An 18,885-nucleotide genomic window follows, 5' to 3' on the forward strand; every position below is an offset into this window, starting at 1 on the left:
AGGCAGCCCTGTTTAGGGAAGTTTTTAATATTTAATGCTGTATTGTTTTTAACACTCAATTGGGAGCCACTCAGAGTGGCTCGGGAAACTCAGCCAGATGGGCAGGGTATAAATAATAAATTATTATTATTATTATTATTATTATTATTATTATTATTATTATTATTAGCCTCATGCATGGTGAAAAGTCAAACTGAGGCCGGAGCTACAATACTTGGGGTACTTTTGACAGCAAGGTAAGCTTGTGGTTAATTTTACAAGCACTTTTTACAAGGGGTGGCTCTTAAATGAAACAGACTTCACCTGAAAACAATGAAGTTACTATGTCAGAGAAAACAGTTCATATGCTAACAATTTTCCCGATGCAGAAGCTTTTAGGTTATTCCCAGAGGGGTCTATCTCATGCAAGTACCACTCTATTTGAAAGTAAGGTGGTCAGATCCCAATGAATGGGCTTTACTGCTTCATTAAGAAAGTAAAGCATTTGCTCTGACATGACAGGGTTGCCTCTGATTCTCCCCCGATAACTTTTCTTGAGAGTGCACCCATCGCCTGTTCAGATTTCACATTTTAAAAGCAGCATTATGTAGCTTGACCATGGGAGAGGGGCACCTTCACAGGTAAACTTATCTGGAGGAGAATGACAGGGGGAAGGAAACAGCAGCAGCCCAAAAGGCAGGAAAAGAATTAGAAGAAGAAGAAGAGTTTGGATTTTATATCCCGCCTTTCACTCCCTTTAAGGAGTCTCAAAGCAGATAACATTCTCCTTTCCCTTCCTCCCCCACAACAAACACTCTGTGAGGTGAGTGGGGCTGAGAGACTTCAAAGAAGTGTGACTGGCCCAAGGTCACCCAGCAGCTGCATGTGGAGGAGCGGAGACGCGAACCCGGTTCCCCAGATTACGAGACTACCGCTCTTAACCACTACACCACACTGGCTCTCAAGAAGCAAACTTCCAAATCTGATGCAATATCAGACACAGGTTTTAACCTATGGGGGCTTCCCATTGGCCACCGGGAGAACAGGATGTTGCACTAGATGAACCACTGGCCTGATCCAGCAGGTTCTTCTCATGCTCTTAAACCTGGAGTTACCAAGTGTACTAGAAGAATCCTGTTCAGGTGTTCTAAATCCTTCATGCAATGAATGAGAGAGAGAAAGAGAAGCAAGGTTACCAGCTCCATCAACCAAATACCTTCCTGATTCAAATTCATTCCTATCACCCTCCACCAGCTGGAGAGAGAACTTTTGAAGTGAAGCCTGTTTTTAAACCCATGGAAGCTCTACATGGATTCCATAACCTGGATTTTCCAAGCAGAGCAGGCTTTCCACTGCAGATGTTTGCCTCTAACTTGTGGAGGGTAGTCGGGAAGGCAATGGCGGAGGGGGGAGGGAGGCAGGCAGAGCTAGCGAATTGTCACTGTTCTGTCTCATCACATCAAAGGTTTCGAATGCCTGATTAGGGCCGAAAGAATCCGGCTTCGGCACAGCTCAGAAACAGATCTGCACCGACTCTTTGTTCTGTTCCATTACTTACGCGTAGTTTCAGTACCCCGGAGGCCCTCGCTGGCGGAAGTAATGTATATGGCAAAAACAGCAATCTGGTATTCGGTTATAGACATCAGGTTTTTCAGCACTGCCGTTGAATCACTGCCATGCACAACCACCTGTAGGACGAGACAGACTGAATCAAATAAAGTTTCTTAAAAAAATTCATAGCAAATCAGGTTTTCTCCTTTGCTTGGAAATGAGCCTTAACACGAGTCCAGGAGAAAGAGAAGTGTCTGGTGAAAGATAGAGAATACCAGTTGATTAGCAGTGACTAATGATTTACACCTTCCCCCCCCAAAGAGTCCTCTACTCATGCTCTGCCCAAAATAAAGGCATCCCATAACCCACAAGTGTCCCAGAAAAAAACAGGGCATCCTGTTTTCTCGCACGAGAGCACGGCAGCTGTTTTAGGTGCCGAAGTCATGTGACGTTAACATGAGAGTGCTGGAGGTGAAATAGTTAAACAAGTTACCCAATCAGAACCCGGGGGTGGAGTCAGAGGGACTATAAAACCAGCTCTGGGAGGAGTGAATGGGGGAGATCATTGGGTGGTTGGTTGGAGTGGGAGTGAATTGGGATAGAGTCTGTGGGGAGGTTGAGTTTGTGTAGCGAAATAAGCTGAGTCAGAAACAGGAGCAAGGAAGACAAGTAAATATCTGAGAGGTGGTTTAGTGAGTGAGAGCAGGGAGCGGAAGTTATAGGTCTGGATAGGCACCCCATGATTGTCATTGACCGATACCGTTTATGAAACCACACGCTTGTTAAACTGTAATAAATAAACAGAAGTTTATGTTCCAGTTTAACCCTGACTGGACTCAGTATTGTCCCAGGTAGGGCCTGGGTGGTGGCAGCGAGAAATAAAGTGGTGGCACAGGGATCAATAGACGGTGAAACGTCTGGGGACCCTGTGTGATCGCCACAAGTCTCACCCCTAAAAAGCCATGAAGTCTAACAGATTGATTAGACCAAAAGCAGATAATTTGGGCCTGCATGTAGGCTTCCTGCAGACACCCTGAGTGACCACAGGATGTTTGACTACATAGAAGGATTACTTGGCCAACTCCATCAAGGCCATTCTTAGGATTTTCTAATGTGGCAAATTCCATCTCTCTCTCTCTATTGAACACATTGAGATGATTAAGTGCATTCATTGCACCATTACCTCCTCTGGCTGTCCTCCTCTTGTGGGGTAGTAGACAACTCTGTATTTCTCCACTTTGCCTGGCGCATGAGTCCAACTCACACGGAACCCTCTGGCTGTGACCTCCGATGTGACCAAATCTGTAGGAGCCCCCAGAGTGGCTACCAAAGTTCCTAAGTTTTAGGCAATTAAAAACAATCATTTTAACCACATGAAATGGAATACCGGCTACCCGTTGCGCTCTGTCGTAAGTTTCCTCATTTACCTTTGATTTCCTTTTCCTGTTCTTCAACTCTTGAGCAGACGGTCTTGGTAAGACCTTCCACAATGGAGTTCATGAAGCTGAAGTCGGCAACGTTGTAGACGTGAGTGCTGTCTGGTTCAGAGGCGATTTCCTTCAGTTCGTTTTCGTCGGCATTCTTTACACCTAGCATTGGAAGAAACGCCACAAGTTGCAAGCCTCAATTCAGTGAGAGTTCTCACATTCGCACTCGGGATTCCCAGCCATCACCCCAAATTCCCATATCTGGTTGGCCACTGAGAGAGTGGAATGCTGAATTAGATAGGTCTTGAAAGGTAAAGGTAAAGGGACCCCTGACCATTAGGTCCAGTCGTGACTGACTCTGGGGTTGTGGCGCTCATCTCGCTTTATTGGCCGAGGGAGCCGGCGTACAGCTTCCAGGTCATGTGGCCAGCATGACTAAGCTGCTTCTGGTGAACCAGAGCAGTGCACGGAAACGCCGTTTACCTTCCCGCTGGAGCGGTACCTATTTATCTACTTGCACTTTGATGTGCTTTCGAACTGCTAGGTTGGCAGGAGCAGGGACCGAGCAACGGGAGCTCACCCCGTCGTGGGGATTCGAACCGCCGACCTTCTGATCGGCAAGTCCTAGGCTCTGTGGTTTAACCCACAGCGCCACCCGCATCCCTTAGATGGGTCTTTAGCCTGTTCCAATGAGAGAAAATACTTTCCAAAGCTAATCAATAAGACAAGAATACACACCAATAGCAAACAATTCAATGCCAGCGTCTTTCAGGTTTTTGGCAGGTGGGATGACATCATCTTGGGATTTCCCATCTGTGATCAATATACCGATTTTGGGGACCCCGGGTCTTGCACCTGCTTCAGGCTTAAAGTTGTTTTCCAAGATAAAAGTTAAGGCAAGGCCTGTGTGAAAAGGAAGAGAGAGGAAAGCCTTACTCAAATTGACCATATACAGAGAGTTAAAAGCTTCTGGCTGATTGTTACATGGATTGATAGCAAATAGCCCAGAATAGCTGACTCATGTTTCATCAGTGGGAGCTAATGGTTAATAGATAGCTGGAATTGTCACTGTGTTTAAATGAGATGCTGGAAAAGATGGTACCCTCCCTCTAAGGCAGGGCTGGGAAGATGTTATAGGACTTCAGTTCCTATCAGCCACAGCCAATTATTGGATTGTTGAAAGAAAAAAACATTGAATACTTTCAATGCAAAGGCCCAAATACAACTTCCTGCTCAGCCAGAATGACCAGCAGCTACCTCCGAGTGTAACTTAACTCACAGTTATAAGGAAAAGGGGTGTGTGGTGGGTTATGCTTGGAGGCATCTGCACAATGTTCTGCACATGCCTGATTATCGTCTTCCAAAGCAACTACTCTATTCCGAACTTAAAAATGGAAAGCGTAATGTCAACAAAAGAGGTTCAAAGACGCTCTCAAGACAAATCTTTAAAAATGCAGTATAAACACCGAAAACAGGGAAACACTGGCCTGCGAGCGCTCCAATTGGAGAAGAGCCTTTACCAAAGGTGTCATGGGCTTTGAAGACACTTGAACTCAGGACGAAAGGGAGAACCATGCCAAAAGGAAGGCACGCTTGGCAAACCCTCACCATGATCAACTCCCATCCGGAACCCAATGTCCCGACGGTGGAAGGACGTGTGGGTCCAGAATTGGCCTCCACAGTCATTTACGGACTCACTGTTAAAACCGTGTTTATGGAAGACAATCTTACTCGGCTATGAGTGATCGCCAAAGAAGAAAAAGAAGCTTGGGGGAATAGCTGGACACAGATATATATTTTTATGCACCAATCTGCTGTTAAAGACAAATGAAGCAGATGATCATTGTTCCATCTAGCTCAGTATTGTCTTCTGCACTGACCAGCAGTGACTCAGAGTTTCAGGCAGGAGCTTTCCAAGTCTCACTTGGAGATGCTGGGGATTAAACCTGGGACCATATGTATGCAGTCTTGTTATTATTGATTTATTGATTTCATTTATGAATTGTTTCCTATGACGCATCAGTAAGCAATCTCTCTCATCCACTCCCCCTCTCCCTCACACACCCACAGCATAAAAAAACAGTTCACACAATGGCATATATAACACAATTAAAACAAACTGAATTGTATTAAAACAATTTCAGATCCAATACAGAAACCGATTTGCATGCAAAGCACATGCTCCACTACTAACTCCTCAGCAACCTTCCCAAAGACAACCGGGATGTTGAAGAGTGAAAAATTTAATTAAATCAAGGATTTGGGAACGGGATAATTAGAGGAATATGTATCCAAATGCTGCACACTGGGGGGAGGGGGAGCCTGTGGTATGTTATGTCAGTGGGAGTGTGAAGCTGGGATTCCACATGACTAATTGAAGGTCTGAGACTCTTAAGCCTGGTATTGTGAATAATCATTACTCATGGGAAAGACTGGATCTTGTTCAGAGCTGAATCATGGATTGCAGTTAAGGGAAATCCTTTAAGCCTCCTCTTTCAGCTTACTAAGATCCTAAAGCTAACAGGTATTATTCAGTATCCTTTTAGATGGGCTGCAGTCAGCCTGAGCCAAACCAAACCAATCTGGGATGCAACCTGGTGCTCCAAATCTCCTGCGGCATTAGTCTGGACATAATGCTAAAGTTTAGCAGCTAAACCGTGGTTTGGACTATGCAAGAATCTCAAGCTCAATAGTCTCGTCTCTTCCTCTGGCACCTAGCAGAGTGGGGGAATGGAACCATCTAAGTTCCTTGTTTAAACTAACCACAGTTTGTAGGTTTTGAGCAGGGAACTGTGGTTTGTTTAAACCGCACGTGTGGGCGTGCAACATTTTCTCTTGAGGGTTGCATTCCCTTGAATGTAACCTATCAGGGACTGCATGCTGGTGGTTTGTGAGAAAGAGCCCAAAGTGGGTGGCCCTCTTCTCCTTTGCTTGCTCCCAGTTCAGTGGGCTGCAGGGGATACCAGAGGTTAGAACCAATCGTCTCATCGAAAGAGGGCTGTTGAACTTTAAGCTGAGGGTCACAAGCTGCCCATCCCTGCTTTAAGCCATCGTTTAAACTAACCACAGTGGTTTGGATGCAATGATGAACTGTGGTTAGTTTAAACAAGAAAGCAGATGCTTCCAACCCCCTCCTTTGAGGTGAACACAGGGCACTGTATAGTATGCAAGCCTACAGGAAAGGGGCCTTTTACCCAACATGTTCCGTACAGCTCCCAATACGATGCTGCTTGCTGAAATAAATAACACACCAATGCAGTAAATTAAGCAGGGACCAACATTTCGTAAGATGCACCCTTCAAAATTGAAGTAATATAACCGATTTGCATCAGCTTGAATAGCTGGGTTGATGTTTTCCTTTCCTGCCGCCTTTAATGTAGTGTAGTCCTTACTATTATTATTTTAAACCTAATGACAGCATGTAGAATGATTTAGAGTTCGGCGCATGAATTCCTGCACATACTGCCGACAAAAAAACCCCCGCCTTTCACTGACCTTAAAACCAAACTACAGCAATAACACAGACCCATTTTTACTCCTCGTGCAAAAGAATGAATAGGATAACAGATCAAAAGGATAACTGGGGAGTGCATAAAACCATACTTGTACCTGTTAAGGTGTTCCCACCCTTGTAGGGCAGGTTGCGCACTGCATCCAAGACAGCCTCCTTTGTGCTATAGGCATTCAGATGCCATTCTATCCGTGGGTCGCCGCTGTATTGTGCAAGGCCTGGGGAAGAAAGGAATGCACATCATCCCATAAGAGTTTGGAAGAAGAGTTTGGCTTTGATATCCCGCTTTATCACTACCCGAAGGAGTCTCAAAGCGGCTAACATTCTCCTTTCCCTTCCTCCCCCACAACAAACACTCTGTGTGGTGAGTGGGGCTGAGAAACTTCAAAGAAGTGTGACTGGCCCAAGCTCACCCAGCAGCTGCATGTGGAGGAGCGGAGACGCGAACCCGGTTCCCCAGATTACGAGTCCACCGCTCTTAACCACTACACCACACTGCTTACGATACTAACAAAGTACCCATCGTTATGTTGGGTGATATACATTTGGAGAGTTGTTTGTATATGGCAAGGCTTCATTCGTATAGCGAGGTTTGGGCACAATTCTCTGCATTCGGATAATTGAAATTTCGTATAATGGAGCATTCCGATAGTGGGACCTGCAATGTATAACATTCTCACCCATTATTTCAGTGTCAGTTTGAAGGCAGATACAAAGAACTAGAAAACTCAAGTCACAAGGGGCTAGTTCCCTCCTCTAAACACAAAGTATATTTTTGAATATTACCTATTCTTGTTTTTTCAGATCCCACATTGAAGGCAGCAACCAGGTTCTCCAGGAAAAGACGCACAAGCCGGAAGTTGAATCTGCCGATACTCCAGGAACCATCCACCAAGATCACTATGTCTGCGATGGCTGGAGTTTTGCATTTAAATTGGTTTTCTGTCAATTACAAAACAGCAAGCAAAAGAGCTTACTCCATGAAAATTTCCCAACAGAAGGTTTTCCCCCTCCTCTTCCTCCTCCTCTTTTTTAATATAAAAATATATATAATACTTCTGTAAACACATAACAGCGTTCTTGACTCCAAGGAAGGCTTGCAGAAATTCTCTGCCTTGTCTAGAACTTGTTGGGGAGAAAGCAACAACAATTCATTGTAAGGTCAGCAGCTGAATTTTCGCAGGAGCAGCCTTCTTGTTAGTCTAGGTTAATGGCCTTGTTATATTAATGGGCAAGTCTCTTGCAGATGACAAAGGAATTGCTGTTCTGTTTGACCCAACGACCTTGAAACCCCAGTTTATAATACTGAGCCTCAAGTTAGCTGAGAAGGCAAAGACTTTTAACAAATAAAGGTGAGTGGATGGATTTGAAAGGAACAGCAGACGAGAGGGACACCTGCCAGGTGCCTGTGAAGAAAGCAACAGAATTAAAATCAGAATAAAATCCATGCACAGTTGGTCAAATGCAATATAAGAGCAGAGAGTCAGCGACAGCAGTTGAAAGGTCAATACATATGCAGCCCTAGGACACTTAATAAAAACTATTAACACCTTATTTCCAAAATGCAGCACTGTCAACACAGCATTAATATTGCTGGCATTATTTCGAAAACAGTAAAAGCAATCTGATGTGCAGAAGGGCTTTGGAAATGGAGGCAATAGCCACCGGTCTTTATCACAATTTATCTGATTTTTTTTAAAAAAAGCAACAATGATAGATAACAATGGATGACGCAGAAGAGGTAATTGTTAAAAGCATATGTGTTTTATCTGTAAAGTATTAGTTTAATAATGAATGACTTAATGTCGCTTTATTTATGATTTTCTTTTTTCTTTATTAAGATTTAACTGATATGTTTCCGTTTTTCTTTTTTTCTTTTCTTTTTCTCTTTTCTTCTTCTTTTTGTAACCTTTCTTAATTTCTTTTCTCTTTTTCAAGTTTGTAAGTTCTGATTTGTACGTATTTGCAAAAAGAAAGAAAGATAACAACAATGCAAGCACATAAAAGCTAATGCAAATACACAAACGTGTTGCAATGAAAATGATTTTGTTATAGACACTTACAGCACGCAATAGGTTAAATAAAGTACAATAACCGGAACAGCTTGCAAGTGTGCAATTGTGGTTAGGGTATACAACAGGGATAATCTGATGCAAGAAAAGCAAACATGATCTCATTTTCACAATTTTAGCGGACACATGCTGCGATGGAAGAAAAGGGAAGAATTAATCAATACCAGAAGTGTGACTGTAAGACTCAAGTGGAACTCATAGGAAGGTTCATGACGCCATTCTAAAGATATTAATTTCAGTAGGGATCAGAGTGGAGTGGAGCTGATGAACAAGGTTTACACCCTAAGCAGCTTTTTAAAATGTGTATATTTTCTTCCTTTATTTTTATTGCTCTATCTGTAACATAGGCACTGAAAAACTGTCTCAACGAAACCACTGAAAAACCAGTCAGCAACCTCGTGCACTGACGCAATTCTTAATATAAAGGCAGGTGGGCTATTTGGGTTCATAAAACTGGCTTACCCCCAAATAGTGAATTTTTCATGCTGAGCTCCACACGGAATTGACATGCTTGTTTCAGTGCAGGATCATACCCAAATGATGGTTTTACATGGGATATGGGGACCAAGCTAGAGAACAGGTTGTTTTCAGCTCAGTTGAAGATGAATAGGCCTAACTATGGCACCAGCTGTTTCTCAAACTTGGGTCTCCAGCTGTTGTTGGACTACAACTCCCATCATCTCTAGCCAGCAGGACGTGTGGTCAGGGATGGTGGGAGTTGTGTTCGAACAACAGCTGGGAACCCAAACACGGATATTCTACACAATACATTTAGAGCAGTGTTATGCCATCAAAACAGTCATGGCTTCTCCCACAGAAACCTGTTAGCTACACTTAACAGTCAATACCTCTTCTCAGGGAACTCTGGGAATTGAATCTCCAGGTTAGAACAGGTAATGCAGGCTGAGAATCAACCACCTAAGCTGGCAACTCGCTGTATCCTAAACTGTGCATCCCAGTGGACCTTGCCATGGGATTGCCCCCAAATCAAATGCATCAAATTGTACTTTAATCAAATTGAATTACCCCATCAGTAAGAAATGGGACCAGGTTAAGCTAAAATACTTGTTTCCACCTATGTATTCAGCCTCAAGTAATAAGGAGCAAAATGGTTTAGATCTAATTAATTAATTTTAAGAGTGCTTTGGATCAAAGCATTAAATCCCTCATATTCCCATTACACATTTTTAAAGTAGGCTAACTTTGGAGTCCACTCATTCTTAGCTCAGAACTATCTGCTTCTTAAGATAGTTACAATTGTTGTGGTGTGTGAAGCTATTACAATTATGCAGAAGAAATAAATTCCGCTTGGTTATATAAATCATTTTGCAAAATGACAGCAGCCGAGAAAATTTACAACTGCGTTCCTCACAATATTTTATTTCAAAATTATCAGAACAAAGCAAGCCATTATTAAATCACACAAGATTTATATTAACACCCAAGCATTAGTGACTTTGTTCCATATCACATTGCGCTTCCACAGAAGTCTGGAACGTCTATAATTCTTCGCAGTAGCAATGAACTTGCTCAAAGCTTCTATTCATAAAACTTTTGCTACTTCCGCACACCCACTAAGTTTATATATTTGATTTTCTCCTAGCACTTCACTTGAACTTATCGTCAGGTGTTGAGAGATCCTAAAATGGAATGACAATAGTGAGATATTAAAAACTGCAGATTTATATACAATCACTGTGCTAACGAAACAACAGAGAAAAGATCTTCATCAGAAGCATTTGTTTTTATTTGTTTAAACACCTCGAAAAATGCACTTTCTGACATTTTAAAGTCAATCCCACTTAAGTCATGTAATTTTTTTTAAAAAAAATAATCCATTATCAAACAGTAAAGTGGTAGTACAGCAATCACAAACTGGTGGTTTGCACAAACAAAATTCTGGCACATGGAGCTACTCAATTGGAATGTGTCAAATGAATAACACAAGCTGACCCACAAATAAGTTGGTATTAATACTGCACACATCACCCCATGGCATGCTATCTACAGCATGTTCTACCTGGAGCTCTCAAGTTCTCTCTTGACACAAGTGACTGCTTGCATGAACTAGCCCCCTGTTATTGCATTCCTACCTGGAAACCTTTCTAATAAGAGATAGCAGGGATTGAACCTGCAACCTCCTTGACAGGAGCGAGCCAGCAGTAAATCACACTGAGCAAGTTCAAATTAACTCTTTATTAGCAAAAACAGGATCTGCACAGGAGTGCCATGCCTAATGAGCAAAGCAACTCCTCTCCAGTAGGTCTTGCCCCCATGAAGCAGTTGCTGAGACTGAAGGTTCCTGCCTCCCGACAGTCGTCTAAGTCCCCTCCTCTCCAGGGTTTCCCCCAAGCAATCAGAGATTGCACCTGAACAAAGCTAACTTCTCCTCTGGCCTTTTCATGCCTCTTCTAGTTCTGGGAAACAAAGGAGAGGGGAGCTTGTTGCAGCAGGAGGGGCAGACACCCCTGACTCTTCACCATCCTGACCCACCTCTGCCTCTTGGCCTCCCTCCTCCCCTGCTTCAGCTTCTGTCTCTGATTCTAGACTTCTCTCTGCCACAGACTCTCCCAGCTCACTAAGCCCTGTGACCTCTTCAGTTTCCAACACCTCCTTCTCCCAGTCTTCTCCCTCTGACCACTCATTGTTGTCCCACCACCAATCCCAGGGCTCCTGAGCCTTCTTCCCTTGGAGGAAGCCCAGCTGGTTCCTCCCACCATTCCTCTGTGCCCAACCAGTCCATGACACTCCTACAGATAACCAGGGCTTTTTTCCCCAGCCAGAACCCATCGGAACTCAGTTCCAGCACCTTTCAGGTGGGCACCATTGCCACTATAAGAGAACAAGGGAGGTGTTCACGGTGAGTTTCGGCACCTCTCTTCCTAGAAAAACAGCACTGCAGATAACACAGCTCCTTTGGTCACTGGTCCCAAACACTTACATCTCACACTCTAATGCAAGGGTAAGGAACCTCCAGATATTGTTACAACTATAACTCCCATAATCTTTCCCACAATGCCATGATGACCATAGACCATGCTGGCTGTGGTTGATGGGACTCAGAGTCCCACAACATCTGGAGGACCCCAGGTGTTTCCATCCCTGCTCTGCTGGATGATGTCTTCATACTATGCCCATCCGCACTGTTGTGTATGTTAATAAATATTTTAAATGCTGGTCAGGGTATGACCAACCACAAAGATAGCGGCTTGCTAAATATGTGATTTCTAGAGAAAGACGAGCAGGGCAATAATTGTTTTCTCTTTGTTGGCATGTAGATAAGAGAAGGTTCCACTGTAAGATTTATGGTCTGGTTTTACTAATCATTCATTGATTGCTGCAATTGGCTGTTATTCAGTACCAAGCTCTGAACAGCTATCAACACAGTTTCCAAAAATGAGTTATACAGTCCAGAGCAAAGTGTTGCTTCCCCCTCTTTGAAATTTATGGGTAATGCTTCGCCTAAAGATAGATGAAAAGAATCCCAATTTTTTTTGGTAAAATGAAATCCAAAATATCTTTAGACTGAACTGATGCACGGTTGTTAACAATCGGAGTAGCAAAGAGGCCATTAATCCACTGAAGATTTTTTCTGAGGCTGTGGAGCTTCTACGTCCAACTACTTTTCTTAGGCTGGATTCCAACTCAAACTTGGGTCTTCAAAGCCCTTCATATTTCTTCTTCTTTTCAAGTTGGGGACAGGAGGCCATCTATTTATAACACAGAAGGGCAGGGCAGGAGGGTAGGTGCTTGAACTGTCCACATAACAGCCAATGAAATTCACTTGGGAGAAGAAGGACACAATGCAACACAACTTCAATGCATGTCGCTTCGCCTCAAAATCCTGGACAGAGAGGTGCATTTTCACCTGGCTGCAAAATGAAAACAACGTTGAAGCATGACAGCTAAACAGAGCCTCCAGACTGAGACAAGTTTTGTCTGAATTCCAGGCACTGTGGGCAAGGGCTATTGCTTCCATGAGGGGTTCTCAAAAGCAAGCTGGCTGGCCTTGGTTGGAAAAAGCATATGCAGCTAGGCAAATATTTAGTCTGATCCAGGAAAGCTCTTCTTCTGGCTGGGTTATTTCCTTCTGCATGCTCCTGGGCTGTGACACCACTATTCCATGAGGGGGCTCAGTCAAGACTAGAAGAGGAAGGAAGCTAGAAATGACTGGCCTACATCAGAAGATGTCATCATGGACTGGTTGGACATAGAGGAATCATGGGAGGGACCAGCTGGGGAACCACCAAGGGAAGAAGGCTCAGAGTTGTGGTAGGAGAATGATGAGTGGTCAGAGAAAGAAGAGGAGGTGTCAGAAGATGAAGAGGTAACAGGGCTTTGTGAGCGGGGAGAGTCTGTGGCAGAGAGCAGTCGAGAAACAGAGGCAGAAGCTGAAGCAGGCAAGTGGGACGAGGGAGGCCATTTTAGGAGAAATGTGAAGTAAAATACTATTTTTTGCAAGGATTTTTTTTTTATGCAAACTGATGCAGAAATGCAGCAAACTGAACTGAAGACTAGAAAAAATGGGAAGCAGAAAAAAACCAAAATTGCCAGATTTGTTCATCCCTTGTGCTAGGTTACTTGTATCTTGTGCTTTTAATTGCACTTTACCATTAATCACCCCAAGCCATGATAAATTCCTGCTGCACCAATCTGAGCTCGTTGTTTTGTGGGCTGTATTTCAACTGAATACGTGAGATGTCTCTTTTGGCAATAATCTAAAGCAAAAGCCTCATCTCAACAAAAGCCACATTTGCCTCTTGCAAGCAGTGCAGCTTGTGCGATGTTGTTTTTAATTAATGTTTCTCTTTCCCAGTTTTCTTATAAACGGCTGTGAATGTTTAACGAAAAGTTTAGACTGTAAGCTTGCGGAAAGTTGCCAACACTAACTTTTCACAACCCTCGAACAACAACTGACAACTGAATTGATTTAACGATCCAATAGGGAGTTTTGTTTGTTTCTAACATTAGGACTGCAAAAGGAATCAGTTCATAAAAAAAATCAACTTGATCAAAATTGAAATAAGATTAATCACCTTAATCCAGGTATTCCCTAAGGATTGGACTACAAGTCCCATCAGCCCCTGGTCAACACTTCTATGTGAGGTGTGATAGGAAATCTGCCCCCAGGTGCACAGAAAAATGGTACAAAATAGACAGGGGTTGTTGAATCGTAGAACTGTAACATTGGAGGGGACTCCAAGGGTCATCTAGTCCAACCCACTGAAATAATAAATATGTTCCTTTCCTCCAGTGGGGCATAATCACAGTTTTACCAACGAAAGCAAATAGCAGCCTTAGGGGTGGGTGCTTTTCAGTGGGAAAATGATAGGGCAGGGGATTAATTCCCCTTTCCTTGTGTCCTGCAGTCCTGAACCAGAGTGACTTCTGGAAGAAATTTATATTACATTTGAAAGACAACTGTAAGCAATTAACACCACTAGCAGGGTTATCGGAAGATCTGTAAGATGAAACTGCTACCTATTCAGGTTGAATAATATAATATTTTAGGTAACGATATAACAACGTTGGGAAACGAAGTGAAATGTAAAGATGTAAAATTTAATTTTGTAAACCGTCAGACGGGAGGGAGGGAAGTCGCTAGTCTCAGTTGAGCCAAAGAGATAAAATAAAAGGATATGGTGTTACGTTTCTGTGTGCTGCTCTGGTTCGCCAGAAGCGGCTTAGTCATGCTGGCCACATGATCCGGAAGCTGTCTGCGGACAAACGCCAGCTCCCTCGACCTACAGAGCGAGATGAGCGTGCAACCCCACAGTTGTCCGCAACTCATAGCTGTCAACTTACAGATTTGAAAATAAGGGACCAGCAGCCTTGAAAATAAGGGATCAGCAGCTAAAATAAGGGATTTTCCGAACACAGGTATGTTCAACTTCTGAGCCCCTCCGAGCTAAAGGCAGAAAGCCCAGCCAGCAGCCAAACGAAGCCTCAAGCGGCGGTTCCCACAGCGCAGCAACCCGGCAAAGGGGATGCAGCAAGGAAAACCACCATCACCTCTCTGCTGGGATTTGATCGGCACAAGGCATGCAAGCTCTACCCCCCAGTCGTTCTTAGACTCCTTATTGAGTGAGCAACGCAGCCAAGCAACACAGTTGGAGCCTCCCTCCTCCCTGGCCGGCAGGGAGGGAGGGAGAGGAGCTGCTTCCTTTGAAACCCGGGAAATTTAAGGGACGTCATCAATAAGGGACAGCAGCGGGACACAGTGCTGGGATAAGGGACTTTCCTGCCAAATAAGGGATGGTTGACAGCTATGCAGCAACTGGACCTAGACCTAACAGTCTGTTGTACCTTTACCTTTTAATGTGATTATATGTAAAACCAATAAAAAAACATTTTAAAAAGAACCACAGTCACTTCCTGCCTCCCCCATTTTTTATCATTGCAAAAAAAAGAAGTTTCAGTTTTGCAAAAAAGCAGAAACAAAAAATAAAAACAGTTGCAGAATATCCACATCACACCTGGTTTGGTTTTTGACAGAGGCAGCAGCCATGTAGAGCGGCATAGTCTAGCACATGCTCCCTGCCTTTGTGCCTGCATCCTAACACAGCACAGCGCATTCTGCTTGCTAATGTAGTTTCCAGGGTTGAATAATGTTGGCTGGGAAAAGATGGGGGGGGGGATCAGAGGCATGCAATTCTGGGCTGCAGCTGCTGATTAGAGAGCAGCCACCAGCAAACGTTTAAAAAAAAAAGGCGTTTCTGAGCAGAAGCAGATTGAATGCCATGAGCCCTTGGAATTTTACCAGAAGTCTTCCTCGAGGTCCACATTCTTCTCTCCCTCCAGTTTTTACTAATGACTCCCACAGGGGTCTGTGCAAGGATAACTCCTATTTTATACTTTTAACCCTTTGCCGCCATATATATATAGTGGTACCTTGGGTTACATACGCTTCGGGTTACACACTCCGCTAACCCAGAAATAGTGCTTCAGGTTAAGAACTTTGCTTCAGGATAAGAACAGAAATCGGGCTCCGGCGGCGCGGCAGCAGCAAGAGGCCCCATTAGCTAAAGTGGTGTTTCAGATTAAGAACAGTTTCAGGTTAAGAACGGACCTCCGGAACGAAATAAGTACTTAACCTGAGGTACCACTGTATACACACACACCCCAAGTGTGATTTTTGTGGCTCTGATTCCAGGAGGATCTTCTGAGCCTGCCCCAGGCATAGAAAGAACCGTTGACAGCACTGACCTTAGCTGTACTTCCCTCCTCCTCCAAAGATCAGCACCCAGAGGGCAGGCAGGTGTTGGCAAAACTATGGCAGATATTTCTGCCTGAAAAAAATTCACACTTTATCATGCTGTACTAGTAATGTAAACTTATAATAATATATTCACTCGTCTACGAGACAGAGAGATACTAATAGTGCATTAACCTGCTTCACTCGTGCTGATACTGTACTGTACTGTGTTACACACACATTTTCTCTCAATCCATCTGACAGTCGAAGTAGTTATGGGCACTTCGTGACATGCAAACAACAAATTAATTAAGCCTGACAACATTCTTTGGAGACAAGTATTATCATGTGCTTTAAACACAAGGGTGAATGGACGTATCAAGTCCAGCCTTCCACTAAAAGCTGGCAACTTAAATTAGATGTTTAGTCTATGTCAAGGATGTCTCAAGATATATCTTGTGTTTTCTTTTCTTTACTTATACAATTTGGCCAGGGGGACTCTGTGCAGCCAGAAAAAAACACATTGCAACCTACATAAGGGACATATTTGTGAAACAGAATGAGTCTAGAGTTCAAAAAGTATACAGAGATAATGGCTCAAGGATACAACAATGCAAAGTTAGTGGTTTATTTTCTGTATACTACACACCGCAAAAGCGTACCAAACAAAAATCTTCTCATACTAATATATGCTATTCTAACGATCAAGAAAGGGTTGCCCATTTTGTTCTCAATATTATCAGAGCATTTACTTTCCTCTGGGATTAGGGCATATGTTACCTGATTGCGTATGTTTGTGTGTGCATGCTCAGATTAAACCTGAGGGATAACTTAAATTCCTTTTAGTTTAAATGGAAACCCCAACAAGTAACTAAGATTGCATTTTGCAGCTCTGTCATACTGTAATCTTTCTGAGGGAACTTATATCCTTGCCAATTGGGTGAAAAGGTTTCGCTATAGTTTAATGTTTTAAGGAGAGGAGTTGCTATCCTTTCAATGGGTACCTTAGCATTAAGTGCACAGGAGGACTAAAGGTAAAGGTAAAGGGACCCCTGACCATTAGGTCCAGTCATGGCCAACTATGGGTTGCGGCGCTCATCTCACTTTATTGGCCGAGGGAGCCGGCGTGCAGCTTCCGGGTCATGTGGCCAGCATGACTAAGCCGCTTCTGGCGAACCAGAGCAGTGCACAGAAACGCTGTTTACCTCAGACTTTAAAAAATCAACATACAGTGGTACCTCATGTTACGTACCATCCCCGTTACAAATGCTGCAGGTTACCTGCTCCGCTAACCTGGAAGTAGATGCCCCTTGTTGTGACCTTTGCCCCGGGATGCGAGCGGAAGTCGCCCTCCAGCACCGCGGCAGCAGAGGGAGGCACCATTAGTGAAAGTACACCTCATGTTATGAGCGGTTTCCTGTTATGAACGGATATCCGGAACGGATTAAGTACGTAACATGAGGTACCACTGTACTGCTTCTAAAATTGGTCCTCCAGCTCCTTCCTGGAAGCCTACATGCAGTTCAGGAATGCAACAGTCAGTCCAAACGACGTGTTAGGCTTAATGTACAATGGAACCTTGGTTCTCAAACTGAATCCGTTCTGGAAGTCCATTTGACTTCTGAAACCATTCAAAAACCAAGGCGTGGCTTGCAATTGACTGCAGGACTTCCTGCATTCAAGCAGAAGCCACGTCAGATGTTCGGCTTCCGAAAATCATTTGAAAACCGCAACACTTACTTCTGGGCTTTTGGCATTCGAGAACCAATTTGTTCATCAACCAAGCCATTCGAGAACCAAGGTTTGACTGTACTAGGTAAAGATAAAGGGATCCCTGACCGTTATGTCTAGTCACAGATGACTCTGGGGTTGCGACGCTCATCTCGCTTTATTGGCTGAGGGAGCCGGCGTACAGCTTCCGGGTCATATGGCCAGCATGACAAAGCCACTTTTGGTGAACCAGATCAGCGTACGGAAACACCGTTTACCTTCCCACCGGAGTGGTACCTATTTATCTACTTGCACTTTGATGTGCTTTCGAACTGCTAGCTTGGCAGGAGCAGGGACCGAGCAATGGGAGCTCACGCCATTGCGGGGATTCGAACCGCCAACCTTCTGATTGGCAAGTTCTAGGCTCTGTGGTTTAACCCACAGTGCCACCCGCGTCCCTTTCAGGGTTTTTCTTTAATCAATTACAAGTGTGTGTGTGTGTACAACACACACACAGAGAGAAGTTGTTACTGGAATGGCTGCACAAAGGGACTCTCTCTAGCTACAATCCCAATAAAATCTTTTCCCTTCCCCCCATGGTGTAATTAGCATTCAGGGACATGTTGGCATAGATGGGAGATTTTTTCTAAAACTAACTGTGCAAAGGGGTGGGGGGAGGGTTGTTGAAGTGTTTGTTGTTTGGGAGGGAAGGGTTAATCCATCCCACCTCATGTGTTGAGGACTCCATGAGAATCCAGGAGGTTGTTGTCTAGTTGTTGTTTTTAAACCCATGTTTTAATCATTCTGAAAAACTGGGTGTCATCAACCTATGAACTTGGCTTCCTCTTTGATTCCATATCACTTATGAATCCCTTAATAAAATGTTTATAACTCATCATCTGAAGGAGTGTAAACCAGACACTGAGGTCCTCCTCCGAGGGTCTTCTGCTGGTTCCCTCACTCCGAGAAGCAAAGTTGCAGGGAACCCAGCAGAGGGCCTTCTTGGTAGTGGCGCCCTCCCTGTGGAACACCCTCCCTTCAGATGTCAAGGAGATAAAGAAAGACATCTGAAGGCAGCCGTGTATCGAGAACTTTTTAATGTTTTACTATGTTTTATATATGCTATAAGCTGCCCAGAGTGGAAGGGGAAACCCAGCCACATGGGCAGGGTATAATTATTATTATTATTATTATTATTATTATTATTATTATTATTCTGTCAAAAATGATCTCAAGGCAAGGCGCACAATTCAATCAAAGCAGCAGGTTTAGCATCAGAGTTTCCTTTTCCTAGATGGGCTCCCTTCCCAGCTGGGCAAGCCCCTTCTGCCCCTCACTTCCCTCTAGGGCACATTCAGAAACCGCCTTCTTGACCATTGAATCCACCGTTGGTTTCATCCGCTCAATCCGGTGGAGCCTATGAGGTCCCCAACTCATCAA

General features: G+C 43.9%; 1 protein-coding gene across 4 annotated transcripts in view; it reads right to left on the bottom strand.

Moving 5' to 3' along the window:
* The window catches only part of COL14A1 (collagen type XIV alpha 1 chain), a 144,791-nt gene that overhangs the window by 94,013 nt on the left and 31,893 nt on the right, over window positions 1–18,885 (bottom strand). For all 4 annotated transcript variants that reach the window (XM_077932746.1, XM_077932748.1, XM_028736227.2 and 1 more), the window contains 6 exons: window positions 7,255–7,410; window positions 6,567–6,686; window positions 3,696–3,860; window positions 2,958–3,119; window positions 2,714–2,865; window positions 1,538–1,667 (listed from right to left, as the gene is read on the bottom strand). In XM_077932746.1, the coding sequence (XP_077788872.1) occupies window positions 1,538–1,667; window positions 2,714–2,865; window positions 2,958–3,119; window positions 3,696–3,860; window positions 6,567–6,686; window positions 7,255–7,410 (885 nt within the window). The remainder of the gene's footprint in view (window positions 1–1,537; window positions 1,668–2,713; window positions 2,866–2,957; window positions 3,120–3,695; window positions 3,861–6,566; window positions 6,687–7,254; window positions 7,411–18,885) is intronic.

Source organism: Podarcis muralis, chromosome 8, assembly GCF_964188315.1.
Source record: "Podarcis muralis chromosome 8, rPodMur119.hap1.1, whole genome shotgun sequence".
NCBI lineage: Eukaryota > Metazoa > Chordata > Lepidosauria > Squamata > Lacertidae > Podarcis > Podarcis muralis.